At 42.2% G+C, this 15,000-nt stretch overlaps 1 protein-coding gene across 1 annotated transcript; it reads right to left on the bottom strand.

Moving 5' to 3' along the window:
* Positions 1–4,692: 4,692 nt before the first annotated feature.
* Positions 4,693–12,456, bottom strand: LOC135533153 (uncharacterized). The gene is made up of 6 exons (XM_064960559.1): positions 12,322–12,456; positions 8,853–9,150; positions 7,489–7,580; positions 6,697–6,836; positions 5,700–5,804; positions 4,693–4,919 (listed from the first exon to the last, which is right to left on the bottom strand). The coding sequence occupies exons 1-6, from the start codon at positions 12,449–12,451 to the stop codon at positions 4,836–4,838; spliced, it is 849 nt and encodes a 282-aa protein (XP_064816631.1). The 5' UTR covers positions 12,452–12,456; the 3' UTR covers positions 4,693–4,835.
* Between the last annotated feature and the right edge of the window lie 2,544 nt (positions 12,457–15,000).

Here is a 15,000-nt window from a genome sequence, read left to right on the forward strand (position 1 = left end):
GGTGTAACAGTGGTAAGGTGTTGGCCCTAACAGTTTGTGGGCACCGTTGGTCACCGTTAAAGTGCAATTCATGTACTGTTTAGTGTTTTGTGGTGTAGAGGCTGTGCTGGCATGCATCCCACATTTTTTTTGGGGAGCACCAAGATATACATGCTAAAATTGCCACTGCTCTGATCCCATATCTCCACATAGTTTTGCCAGCAGGTGTGAGCACGCTGAATGTGGGTTGATGTAGTTTACAATCAAAGTTACCTGCTGCAGTAGATCTGAGTTCTGTGCTCATGTAACGGCGTTCTTTTGTTGTTGAAGGAGAGTCGGACCGAAATGCAGCGTGTAAGTTACTCATGTTTATTTAAAGACAAAACGAACGAACTAACACGAATAACTAAATAAATACAAAAAAAACAACAAACAGAACGAAACCTAATACAGCCTGACTGGTGAAACTAACACAGAGACAGGGACAATCACCCACGAAATGCAAAGCGAAATTAGGCTACCTAAATACGGTTCCCAATCAGCGACAACGAGAAGCGCCTGACTCTGATTGAGAACCGCCTCAGGCAGCCAACCTAATTAACACACACACACCCTAATTAACTACCAACCCAAACACTACAAACCCCAATACGGAAATACAATACATAATAACCCCATGTCACACCCTGGTCTGACTAACTAATAAACTAAAACACACAATACTAAGACCAAGGCGTGACAGCTCAGCTCTATTTCCGCCAGTTGCTCTCGGTTTATCATACAATGCATCCAGTATGGGGTCAGTCTGGGGTCAAATCAAATCAAATCATTATATAGCCCTTCGTACATCAGCTGATATCTCAAAGTGCTGTACAGAAACCCAGCCTAAAACCCCAAACAGCAAGCAATGCAGGTGTAGAAGCACGGTGGCTAGGAAAAACTCCCTCGAAAAGCCAAAACCTAGGAAGAAACCTAGAGAGGAACCAGGCTATGGGGTGGCCAGTCCTCTTCTGGCTGTGCCGGGTGGAGATTTTAACAGAACATGGCCAAGATGTTCAAATGTTCATAAATGACCAGCATGGTCAAATAATAATAATCACAGGCAGAACAGTTGAAACTGGAGCAGCAGCACGACCAGGTGAACTGGGGACAGCAAGGAGTCATCATGTCAGGTAGTCCTGAGGCATGGTCCTAGGGCTCAGGTCCTCCGAGAGAGAGAAAGAAAGAGAGAATTAGAGAGCATACTTAAATTCACACAGGACACCGGATAGGACAGGAGAAGTACTCCAGATATAACAAACAGACCCTAGCCCCACGACACATAAACTACTGCAACATAACTGGAGGCTGAGACAGGAGGGGTTAGGAGACACTGTGGCCCCATCCGAGGACACCCCGGACAGGAGAGGGCCAAACAGGAAGGATATAACCCCACCCACTTTGCCAAAGGACAGCCCCTACACCACTAGAGGGATATCTTCAACCACCAACTTACCATCCAGAGACAAGGCCGAGTATAGCCCACAAAGACCTCCGCCACGGCACAACCCAAGGGGGGGTGCCAACCCAGACAGGAAGATCACATCAGTGACTCAACCCACTCAACCCGCTTTGTAGGTTAGCAGTAAAATCTTGAAATCAGCCCTTGCCTTAACAGGAAGCCAGTGTATGGAGGCTATTACTGGAGTAATATGATCAAATGTTTTGGTTCTAGTCAGGATTCTAGCAGCCGTATTTAGCACTAACCATGTGTATGTAATAAATAAAATGTGAATTGATTTGATGTGATTTGTCATGGAAAGAGTAGGTGTTCTTAATATTTTGTACACTCAGTGTATGTGATGTATTATCATTAACGGTTACATTTTATTGATAACATTTGCCTACATTAGGAACTCCTTGGTGAAGTCCACAGGACTGAACATTAGCAAATTCAACATACATGTCTCTATCACTATCACTGACACATACAGATCAGTGGTAACTCTACAATTCACTGGAAAGGCAATGCACACGGAAATTATACTGAGGTGTGCCTTATTGGGGGCATGGCTTTCAAATTGTTATTTTTGGCCACCCGTGAGAGGCAGTATCATTTTAACTGGTCTATGCTTGCGCTAATTTACATGTTATAATGTCTGCTGCTGGTTCTGATGTCTTAAATGTTTACATAAGAGCATGTAGCAATAAAGACTTGTGAGTGTAGTTTGTAATGTCCTTAACTCAACATTGACCTTGTCAAGAAATACGGACCTCTTGATGTGGTGTTTAAAACTACTATATAAGGTGTTATTGTAGAACTCCATTGGGGTAAACAATAAAGACTTCCTGGTGTTAAAACTACTACATGAGGTGTTCTTGCATGACACTGAAAGTGTTAATGCCCTAACACTGACAAAGTGTAACAGCCTCAGCACTGAGTACAGTGTTAATTTAACACTCAAAAGTTTGGACCGTAAGACACTGGTCCAATTTTAAATGCAACACTGTTAGGGTTCATGTGAAGAACAAATACTTAATTACAATGACGGTCTACACCGGCCAAACCCGGACGATGCTGGGCCAATTGTGTGCCGCCCTATGGGACTCCCAATCACAGCCTGTTGTGACACAGCAGTGCCTTAGACCGCTGCTCCACTCAGAAGCCTGTTGAATTAACACTGAACAATTTGTTATGCGCTAATATTGTACTGTCACTAAGTTTGATCATGTTTATTTTAGTTATAAGAAATGTGAAAACTTTAGTAAGTCGTTTATCATTTGATTGTTACTATATTTAGAAATAATATCCGTCATTTCAAGCCCTATTGCCCCAGTTTGGTTGAATCTGAAAAAATCTATGATTTTCATAATATTTGTACAATGTACATCAGCCATTTCTAACTATTTTAACCAGGAAGGGATTTCCAGCCCTTTCTAAAGCTACGCAACGACCCGTTATTGTTTGTAGCCTCCTCATGATAAATAATGATGTTTGGGGAAGTTTATTTAGGTGGAAATATACATTTTGCCCTTTCATTCAACTGGTTAAAATCCCAATCCCAGAATTTTTACAAATGAAACATAGTTTGCTGTGACTTACAAAGTAATGCCCACCAAGTTCCACAGAGAAAGATGCCAGTGTATAGTGAGATGGTTTATTCAACACGTAAATCACAATAAGACACATGAAGAGGTAACATAGCATGACGTCCAGGATACATTAGCTTACATGTTCATACAGCATTTAATTTGTCCTCCTTTCACATTTTATACATGTAATTATTATCATTATCAATGCACTAAAACAGGAGATGGACTCCAGGTCAGCTCAGGTCACCTTCAGAGTGGCTTGCCTTTTTGTTCACTCTACAGAAACAGGAGATGGTCTCCTGCCCTATGGGCCGTTCTGGTTCACTCTACAGAAACAGGAGATAGACTCCAGTCAACCCAGTCCAACCCAGATACTGTGAGCTCCACCGGTATTGGGACAGTGACACATGCTGTACGGTTCTAAACACTTCTACATGGACGTTACCATGACAACATATAGTCCTGAATTAATAATGACGAGGAGAAAGTAAAAAAGGTTAAATGCATACATCATACCCCGAAAACAGAGGTTAGCTTTTTATATCATACCCGCAAGACATGCTAACCTCTCACCATTACAATAACAGGGGATGTTAGCATTTTATATCATACCCCTAGACATGCTAACCTCTCACCATTACAATAACAGGGAGGTTAGCATTTTATATCATACCCCAAGACATGCTAACCTCTCACCATTACAATAACAGGGGAGGTTAGCATTTTATATCATACCCAAGACATGCTAACCTCTCACCATTACAATAACAGGGGAGGTTAGCATTTTCTATCATACCCCAAGACATGCTAACCTCTCACCATTACAATAACAGGGGAGGTTAGCATTTTATATCATACCCCAAGACATGCTAACCTCCCACCATTACAATAACAGGGAGGTTAGCATTTTATATCATACCCCCAAGACATGCTAACCTCTCACCATTACAATAACAGGGAGGTTAGCATTTTATATCATACCCCCAAGACATGCTAACCTCCCACCATTACAATAACAGGGGAGGTTAGCATTTTATATCATACCTCCAAGACATGCTAACCTCCCACCATTACAATAACAGGGGAGGTTAGCATTTTATATCATACCCCAAGACATGCTAACCTCCCACCATTACAATAACAGGGGAGGTTAGCATTTTATATCATACCCCAAGACATGCTAACCTCTCACCATTACAACAACAGGGAGGTTAGCATTTTATATCATACCCCCAAGACATGCTAACCTCTCACCATTACAATAACAGGGAAGGTTAGCATTTTTGGAGAGTATGATGTTTTTGTCTGTAAGGTTCTCACTCATCATTAATCAAGATTCATTCAGGATTATCCGTAATCATGATAACATCCACGTTAATGTAGAAGTGTTTAGAAACATAGTCGATTATAATCTCCATTATTTAACATTTATATTGGGCACAAAATAAAATGAAACTCAACCAAAACAAACAACAAATGCATCCAACAAGTTTGTAGAGTCAAACGATTGATATAGTTAATGTGTGCTATGAACATGGGACCAAATACTAAACTTTTGACTACTTTAATACATAGAAGTGAATTTGTCCCAGTACTTTTGGTCTCCTAATATGGGGGGCAATGTACAAAAAGTGATTTTTAAACTGTTCATCTGATATCATCAAGGTGAACACAGCAGTAAGTCATCAAGGTGAATACAGTATCATGAGGTTCCTCTAAGTATCAGACAGTAATACAGTAATGGGATCTCTATGGATATGGTTGTAGTTGTGCTGTAAGGCTCATCACAGCAAGGTGGAGAAGTGACTGAACTGGTCTGATCCACTGGCCATCACTGTAGCATGGAAACGCCTGGGACGGTCTGGGTCCTGCAGAGAGAGAGAGAGAGATTGAGAGAAATATAGGGTAGACACAGGTAGAGACATATCTACAGTAGTTCTCACCTGTATAGGGTAGACACAGGTAGAGACATATCTACAGTAGTTCTCACCTGTATAGGGTAGATACAGGTAGAGACATATCTACAGTAGTTCTCACCTGTATAGGGTAGATACAGGTAGAGACATATCTACAGCAGTTCTCACCAGTATAGGGTAGATACAGGTAGAGACATATCTACAGCAGTTCTCACCTGTATAGGGTAGACACAGGTAGAGACATATCTACAGTAGTTCTCACCTGTATAGGGTAGACACAGGTAGAGACATATCTACAGTAGTTCTCACCTGTATAGGGTAGACACAGGTAGAGACATATCTACAGCAGTTCTCACCTGTATAGGGTAGATACAGGTAGAGACATATCTACAGTAGTTCTCACCTGTATAGGGTAGACACAGGTAGAGACATATCTACAGTAGTTCTCACCTGTATAGGGTAGATACAGGTAGAGACATATCTACAGTAGTTCTCACCTGTATAGGGTAGACACAGGTAGAGACATATCTACAGTAGTTCTCACCTGTATAGGGTAGATACAGGTAGAGACATATCTACAGTAGTTCTCACCTGTATAGGGTAGACACAGGTAGAGACATATCTACAGCAGTTCTCACCTGTATAGGGTAGATACAGGTAGAGACATATCTGCAGTAGTTCTCACCTGTATAGGGTAGATACAGGTAGAGACATATCTACAGTAGTTCTCACCTGTATAGGGTAGGCACAGGTAGGGACGTATCGGATCACAAAGCCACAGCGTCTCTTCTGGGATGTGTTGGGGTCACTGGCGTGGACCAGGAACCCATCATGGATCTGATTGGGTTAACCATCAACATCAAATCACAATCCCAAATAGCACCTTAATTCTTATTGTTTGTACAATTTGTGAGAAACACAATATAGTTGTAGAAGAATAGAGAATAGAGTGTATTTCCATGTAATACAGAATGCCCAGTAGGACCTGGGATGGGAAGCTCCCTGTAATACAGAATGCCCAGTAGGACTTGGGATGGGAAGCTCCCTGTAATACAGAATGCCCAGTAGGACTTGGGATGGGAAGCTCCCTGTAATACAGAATGTCCAGTAGGACCAGGGATGGGAAGCTCCATGTAATACAGAATGCCCAGTAGGACTTGGGATGGGAAGCTCCCTGTAATACAGAATGCCCAGTAGGACTTGGGATGGGAAGCTCACTGTAATACAGAATGTCCAGTAGGACCTGGGATGGGAAGCTCCCTGTAATACAGAATGCCCAGTAGGACTTGGGATGGGAAGCTCACTGTAATACAGAATGCCCAGTAGGACCTGGGATGGGAAGCTCCCTGTAATACAGAATGCCCAGTAGGACCTGGGATGGGAAGCTCCCTGTAATACAGAATGCCCAGTAGGACTTGGGATGGGAAGCTCACTGTAATACAGAATGCCCAGTAGGACTTGGGATGGGAAGCTCACTGTAATACAGAATGTCCAGTAGGACCTGGGATGGGAAGCTCCCTGTAATACAGAATGCCCAGTAGGACTTGGGATGGGAAGCTCCCTGTAATACAGAATGCCCAGTAGGACTTGGGATGGGAAGCTCACTGTAATACAGAATGTCCAGTAGGACCTGGGATGGGAAGCTCACTGTAATACAGAATGTCTGTTTGCTGACATTTGTTTTTCTTAAACAGACAAGAACCCCGAGTAGGGGGGCAGTGTGACTTACAGACATCTGCCCAGCCAGCAGGGGGCAGAGTAGAGCGCTATCCGTTTGCAACAGCTCCTCAGGGATCTCCTGGTTGACTGACAGCATGTTTCCGGGGCGGGAGGCGAGGTGGTGGGGCAGCATGCCAGAGCAGTGGCTTCCTGGAGGAGGGGGGGAGGGGAGGGGAGAGGAGAGGAAAGGAGAGGAGAGGAGAGGAGAGGAGAGGAGAGGAGAGGGGAAGAGAGGAGAGGAGAGGAGAGGAGAGGGGAAGAGGGAGGAGGGAGAGGAGAGGAGAGGAGAGGAGAGGGGAAGAGAGGAGAGGAGATGAGGAGGAGAGGAGAGGAGAGGAGGGAAGAGAGGAGAGGAGAGGGGAAGAGAGGGAAGAGAGAGGAGAGGAAAGGAGAGGGGGGGAAGAGAGGAGAGGAGAGGAGAGGAGAGGAGGGGAAGAGAGAGGAGAGGAGAGAGAGGAGAGGAGGGAGAGAGGGAAGAGGAGAGGAGAGAGGAGAGGGAAGAGAGGAGAGGAGAGGGAAGAGGAGAGGAGAGTGAACACTTTACTAACCACACAGACTCTCGTCTTCTGTTTGTCTATGAAAGGACATCTTATCACAGTCATTTGCTGCAGTCATTTCCTGCTAGAACGACAGAAAGATGCTTTTCAGAACATTAACTGTACCTGGCTAAATGCAGATACATATTTTGAGGAGACATTTAAGTATTTATTTATCTTGTTGTGGCACCAATTAGAACTGAACTGGCCGTTTCTGGAAACAAAATAATTTGGTGAGTTTTAGGTGGTCAGGGGAGCTGCAGTACCTGGGATGACCTTCAGGGCTCCGTTTTCTGCCAGTGAATCATCTAGAGCCAGCCACACCGACAGGACTGGACCCCCAGCTATTCCCCAGTACCTGGTGGAATCAGACAGCTCCTGAATAAATACTTGTTATTACTCAAAACGTACTGTAGTAGTAGGAGTGGTGTAGCAGTAGTAATATTGTAGTAGTATTGTGGTAGTAGTAGCTGTAGTATTGTAGTTGTAGTAGTTGTACTGTAGTAGTATGAGTGGTGTAGCAGTAGTAATATTGTAGTAGTGTTGTGGTAGTAGTAGCTGTAGTATTGTAGTTGTAGTAGTTGTACTGTAGTAGTAGGAGTGGTGTAGCAGTAGTAATATTGTAGTAGTATTGTGGTAGTAGTAGCTGTAGTATTGTAGTTGTAGTAGTTGTACTGTAGTAGTAGGAGTGGTGTAGCAGTAGTAATATTGTAGTAGTATTGTGGTAGTAGTAGCTGTAGTATTGTAGTTGTAGTAGTTGTACTGTAGTAGTAGGAGTGGTGTAGCAGTAGTAATATTGTAGTAGTATTGTGGTAGTAGTAGCTGTAGTATTGTAGTTGTTGTACTGTAGTAGTAGGAGTGGTGTAGTCGTAGTAGTATTGTAGTAGTGTTGTGGTAGTAGTAGCTGTAGTATTGTAGTTGTAGTAGTTGTACTGTAGTAGTAGGAGTGGTGTAGCAGTAGTAATATTGTAGTAGTATTGTGGTAGTAGTAGCTGTAGTATTGTAGTTGTAGTAGTTGTACTGTAGTAGTAGGAGTGGTGTAGCAGTAGTAATATTGTAGTAGTATTGTGGTAGTAGTAGCTGTAGTATTGTAGTTGTAGTAGTTGTACTGTAGTAGTAGGAGTGGTGTAGCAGTAGTAATATTGTAGTAGTATTGTGGTAGTAGTAGCTGTAGTATTGTAGTTGTAGTAGTTGTACTGTAGTAGTAGGAGTGGTGTAGCAGTAGTAATATTGTAGTAGTATTGTGGTAGTAGTAGCTGTAGTATTGTAGGTGTAGTAGTTGTACTGTAGTAGTAGGAGTGGTGTAGTCATAGTGGTATTGTAGTAGTGTTGTGGTAGTAGTAGCTGTAGTATTGTAGTTGTAGTAGTTGTACTGTAGTATTAGGACTGGTGTAGTAGTAGTAATATTGTAGTAATATTGTGGTAGTAGTAGCTGTAGTATTGTAGTTGTAGTACTAGTAGCGGTAGTAGTAGTAGTGATGTAGTAGTTCCAGTAACAGTACTACAAGCAGTATTGGCAGCGGTAGTAGTACTGTAGTAGTATTTTACTATTTTTGAGATACTTGTAACTGACAGTTGTATTAGTATTGTAATAGTAATGTAGCTGTGGAAGTATTAGTGATGTACTCACCTCATATCCTGGTGCCAGGCCACGAAGGGCAGTCCAGTCTCACTCTGCTGGTCCTTCTCTGATGACCTCACTGCCTCCTCACTGGTCAGAGTTATGGCATCATTTCCTGCCTGTGTGGCTGTGGGGTGGGGTGTGGGGGTTGTTGGGTACTTGCAGATGAAGCGTGAGTCTAGCAGGATGACATCAGAGCCCAGGATGGACTGTACCACCTGTAGGATGTGGGGGTGTTTGGCCAGGCCCATCACCCAGGGGTACTTCAGGTGCACATTGTGGAGACTGTACTGGGTATACTCCTCACCTGAAGTCAGGTAGACACATGTAGATATCAGTCAATACAGGTAGCAATCATTCAATACAGGTAGATACAGATAGATATAATTCAATACAGGTAGGTATCATTCATTACAGGTAGACACAGGTAGATATCATTCAATACAGATAGGTATGATTCAATACAGGTAGATGTCATTCAATACAGGAAGATATCATTCAATACAGGTAGATATCACACAATACAGGTAGATATCATTCAATGCAGGTACATATCATTCATTACAGGTATACAAAGGTAGATATCATTCAATACAGGTAGATATCATTGAAAACAGGTAGATATCATTCAATACAGATAGATATCATTGAAAACAGGTAGATATCATTCAATACAGATAGATATCATTCATTACAGGTAGACACGGGTAGATATCATTCATTACAGTTAGATACATATAGATATCATTCAATACAGATAGATATAATTCAATACAAGTAGATACCATTCAATACAGTTAGATATAATTAAATTCAGGTAGATATATTTCAAAACAGGTAGATACCATTCAATACAGGTAGATATAATTCAAAACAGGTAGATATCATTCAATACAGGTAGATATCATTCAATACAGGTAGATATCATTCATTACAGGTAGACACGGGTAGATATCATTCATTACAGGTAGATACATATAGATATCATTCAATACAGTTAGATATAATTAAATTCAGGTAGATATATTTCAAAACAGGTAGATACCATTCAATACAGGTAGATATAATTCAATACAGGTAGATATCATTCAATACAGGTAGACACGGGTAGATATGTTCAATACAGGTAGACACAGGTAGATATCATTCCGTACATGTCGATACAGGTAGATATCATTCAATACAGGTAGACAGAGGTAGAAATGGTCAATACAGGTAGACAGAGTTAGATATCATTCAATACAGGTAGACAGAGGTAGATATGTTCAATACAGGTAGACAGAGTTAGATGTAATTCAATACTGATAGACAGAGGTAGATATGTTCAATACAGGTAGACAGAGTTAGATGTAATTCAATACAGATAGACATAGTTAGATATATTCAATACAGGTAGACAGATTTAGATGTAATTCAATTCAGATAGACAGAGTTCGATGTAATTCAATACAGATAGTCAGAGTTAGATGTGATTCAATACAGGTAGACAGAGTTAGATGTAATTCAATACACATAGACAGAGTTAGATGTAATTCAATAAAGATAGACAGAGTTAGATGTAATTCAACACATGTAGAGACAGGTCGATATCATTCAATACAGGTAGACACAGGTAGATATGTTCAATACAGGTAGATATCATTCAATACAGGTTTACACGGGTAGATATGTTCAATACAGGTAGATATCATTCAATGCAGGTTGATATCATTCAATACAGGTAGATATCATTCATGACATGTAGAGACAGGTCGATATCATTCAATACAGGTAGACAGAGGTAGATATGTTCAATACAGGTAGACAGAGGTAGATATGGTCAATACAGGTAGACGGAGTTAGATATGTTCAATACAGATAGACAAAGGTAGATATCATCCAATACAGATAGACAGAGTTAGATGTAATTCAATACAGATAGACAGAGTTAGATGTAACTCAATACAGGTAGACGGAGTTAGATATGTTCAATACAGGTAGACACAGGTAGATATCATCCAATACAGATAGACAGAGTTAGATGTAATTCAATACAGGTAGACAGAGATAGATATAATTCAATACAGATAGTCAGAGTTAGATGTGATTCAATACAGGTAGACAGAGTTAGATGTAATTCAATACACATAGACAGAGTTAGATGTAATTCAATAAAGATAGACAGAGTTAGATGTAATTCAACACATGTAGAGACAGGTCGATATCATTCAATACAGGTAGACACAGGTCGATATGTTCAATACAGGTCGATATCATTCAATACAGGTAGACAGAGGTAGATATGTTCAATACAGGTAGACAGAGGTAGATATGTTCAATACAGGTAGACAGAGGTAGATATGTTCAATACAGGTAGACAGAGGTAGATATGGTCAATACAGGTAGACGGAGTTAGATATGTTCAATACAGATAGACAAAGGTAGATATAATCCAATACAGATAGACAGAGTTAGATGTAATTCAATACAGATAGACAGAGTTAGATGTAACTCAATACAGGTAGACAGAGTTAGATATGTTCAATACAGGTAGACACAGGTAGATATCATCCAATACAGATAGACAGAGTTAGATGTAATTCAATACAGATAGACAGAGTTAGATGTAACTCAATACAGGTAGACAGAAATAGATATAATTCAATACAGATAGACAGAGTTAGATGTAATTCAATACAGGTAGACAGAGATAGATATAATTCAATACAGATAGACAGAATTAGATGTAATTCAATACAGGTAGACAGAGTTAGATATAATTCAATACAGATAGACAGAGTTAGATGTAATTCAATACAGGTAGACAGAGTTAGATATAATTCAATACAGATAGACAGAGTTAGATGTAACTCAATACAGGTAGACAGAGATAGATATAATTCAATACAGATAGACAGAGTTAGATGTAATTCAATACAGGTAGACAGAGATAGATATAATTCAATACAGATAGACAGAGTTAGATGTAATTCAATACAGGTAGACAGAGTTAGATATAATTCAATACAGATAGACAAAGGTAGATATCATCCAATACAGATAGACAGAGTTAGATGTAATTCAATACAGATAGACAGAGTTAGATGTAATTCAATACAGATAGACAGAGTTAGATATATTCAATACAGATAGACAGAATTAGATGTAATTCAATACAGGTAGACAGAGTTAGATATAATTCAATACAGATTGACAGAGTTAGATGTAATTCAATACAGATTGACAGAGTTAGATGTAATTCAATAGAGATAGATAGATGAAGTTAACATTCAACAGATTCCATTAAAAGGACGTGTTTAACCATAAAAGGTTGAACGAACAAGGCTGTTAACCTTCTGTTCCTAGGCCATCATTGAAAATATGAACTTGCCTAGTTACATAAAGGTAAAATAAAATAAAACCATAATCATGGTGATATTACAGATGTATTGACCTCTAACCCTAACCCCCCTCCTCCTCCTCGTCCCCCTCCACTCACCGAACTCTCTCTCCAGGTGGTTGAAGGCCTGTCTGGCCTCCCTCAGCTCTGTGTCGTCTAGGACCGGTACAGCAGAGAGGAATCCCTGCTGGTTGTAACGCTCTTTCATCTGACACGTTGACACACTCATCTCTGGGTTGGCTGCTGTACACGCCAGTCCTGACTGTGTCAACTCCACTGGGTGAAGGCTGTTTTTATAGCCTGGAAAGAGAGGGAGAACAGAGAGACAAAGGGAGTGTGTCTTTTATTTGTGCCCAGGCCATAAACAGTCGTCCTAACATAGGTATTTCTGTTTATCTTCTTAAACCTCAGCTTCTCTCTCTCCCTCTCTCCCTCTCCCTCTCTCTCTCTCTCTCTCACTCTCTCTCTCTCTCTCTCTCTCTCCCATCTCCCTCTGGTATTCCCGGCACATGTATTCTGGGTTGTTTATGGAGTCCGGCCGTACCGCTGTCAGAAGAGGTGCTGCTTGATCAGCTTTTTCAGCTTAATGGGAAAACCATATTCTGGTGGATGAGTTAGTCACAACTTGAGACAGGGGGTCTCATGTTAACCAGAGCCCTAATGGAATAGACAGGGGGTCTCATTTTAACCAGAGCCTTAAGGGAATAGACAGGGGGTCTCATGTTAACCAAAGCCCTAAGGGAATAGACAGGGGGTCTCATGTTAACCAGAGCCCTAAGGGAATAGACAGGGGTCTCATGTTAACCAGAGCCTTAAGGGAATAGACAGGGGGTCTCATGTTAACCAGAGCCCTAAGGGAATAGACAGGGGGTCTCATTTTAACCAGAGCCTTAAGGGAATAGACAGGGGGTCTCATGTTAACCAAAGCCCTAAGGGAATAGACAGGGGTCTCATGTTAACCAGAGCCCTAAGGGAATAGACAGGGGGTCTCATGTTAACCAGAGCCTTAAGGGAATAGACAGGGGGTCTCATGTTAACCAGAGCCCTAAGGGAATAGACAGGGGGTCTCATGTTAACCAGAGCCTTAAGGGAATAGACAGGGGTCTCATGTTAACCAGAGCCTTAAGGGAATAGACAGGGGGTCTCATGTTAACCAGAGCCCTAAGGGAATAGACAGGGGTCTCATGTTAACCAGAGCCTTAAGGAATAGACAGGGGTCTCATGTTAACCAGAGCCCTAAGGGAATAGACAGGGGGTCTCATTTTAACCAGCGCCCTAAGGGAATATACAGGGGGTCTCAGGTTAACCAGCGCCCTAAGGGAATAGACAGGGGGTCTCATGTTAACCAGCGCCCTAAGGGAATAGACAGGGGGTCTCATGTTAACCAGAGCCCTAAGGGAATAGACAGGGGGTCTCATGTTAACCAGAGCCCTAAGGGAATAGACAGGGGGTCTCAGGTTAACCAGCGCCCTAAGGGAATAGACAGGGGGTCTCATGTTAACCAGCGCCCTAAGGGAATAGACAGGGGGTCTCATGTTAACCAGCGCCCTAAGGGAATAGACAGGGGGTCTCATGTTAACCAGAGCCCTAAGTGAATAGACAGGGGGTCTCATGTTAACCAGAGCCCTCAGGGAATAGACAGGGGGTCTCATGTTAACCAGAGCCTTAAGGGAATAGACATGGGGTCTCATGTTAACCAGAGCCCTAAGGGGATAGACAGGGGTCTCATGTTAACCAGAGCCCTAAGGGAATAGACAGGGGGTCTCATGTTAACCAGAGCCCTAAGGGAATATACAGGGGGTCTCATGTTAACCAGAGCCTTAAGGAATAGACAGGGGTCTCATTTTAACCAGAGCCTTAAGGGAATAGACAGGGGGTATCATGTTAACCAGAGCCCTAAGGGAATAGACAGGGGTCTCATGTTAACCAGAGCCCTAAGGGAATAGACAGGGGTCTCAAATTAACCAGAGCCCTAAGGGAATAGACAGGGGGTCTCATGTTAACCAGCGCCCTAAGGGAATAGACAGGGGGTCTCATGTTAACCAGAGCCCTAAGGGAATAGACAGGGGGTCTCATGTTAACCAGAGCCCTCAGGGAATAGACAGGGGGTCTCATGTTAACCAGAGCCTTAAGGGAATAGACATGGGGTCTCATGTTAACCAGAGCCCTAAGGGGATAGACAGGGGGTCTCATGTTAACCAGAGCCCTAAGGGAATAGACAGGGGGTCTCATGTTAACCAGAGCCCTAAGGGAATATACAGGGGGTCTCATGTTAACCAGAGCCTTAAGGGAATAGACAGGGGGTCTCATTTTAACCAGAGCCTTAAGGGAATAGACAGGGGGTATCATGTTAACCAGAGCCCTAAGGGAATAGACAGGGGTCTCATGTTAACCAGAGCCCTAAGGGAATAGACAGGGGTCTCAAATTAACCAGAGCCCTAAGGGAATAGACAGGGGTCTCATGTTAACCAGCGCCTAAGGGAATAGACAGGGGGTCTCATGTTAACCAGAGCCCTAAGGAATAGACAGGGGTCTCATGTTAACCAGAGCCCTCAGGGAATAGACAGGGGTCTCATGTTAACCAGAGCCTTAAGGGAATAGACATGGGGTCTCATGTTAACCAGAGCCCTAAGGGGATAGACAGGGGGTCTCATGTTAACCAGAGCCCTAAGGGAATAGACAGGGGTCTCATGTTAACCAGAGCCCTAAGGGGAATATACAGGGGGTGTCATGTTAACCAGAGCCTTAAGGGAATAGACAGGGGGTCTCATTTTAACC

This window comes from Oncorhynchus masou, unplaced genomic scaffold, assembly GCF_036934945.1.
Source record: "Oncorhynchus masou masou isolate Uvic2021 unplaced genomic scaffold, UVic_Omas_1.1 unplaced_scaffold_2251, whole genome shotgun sequence".
Taxonomy (NCBI): Eukaryota; Metazoa; Chordata; class Actinopteri; order Salmoniformes; family Salmonidae; genus Oncorhynchus; species Oncorhynchus masou.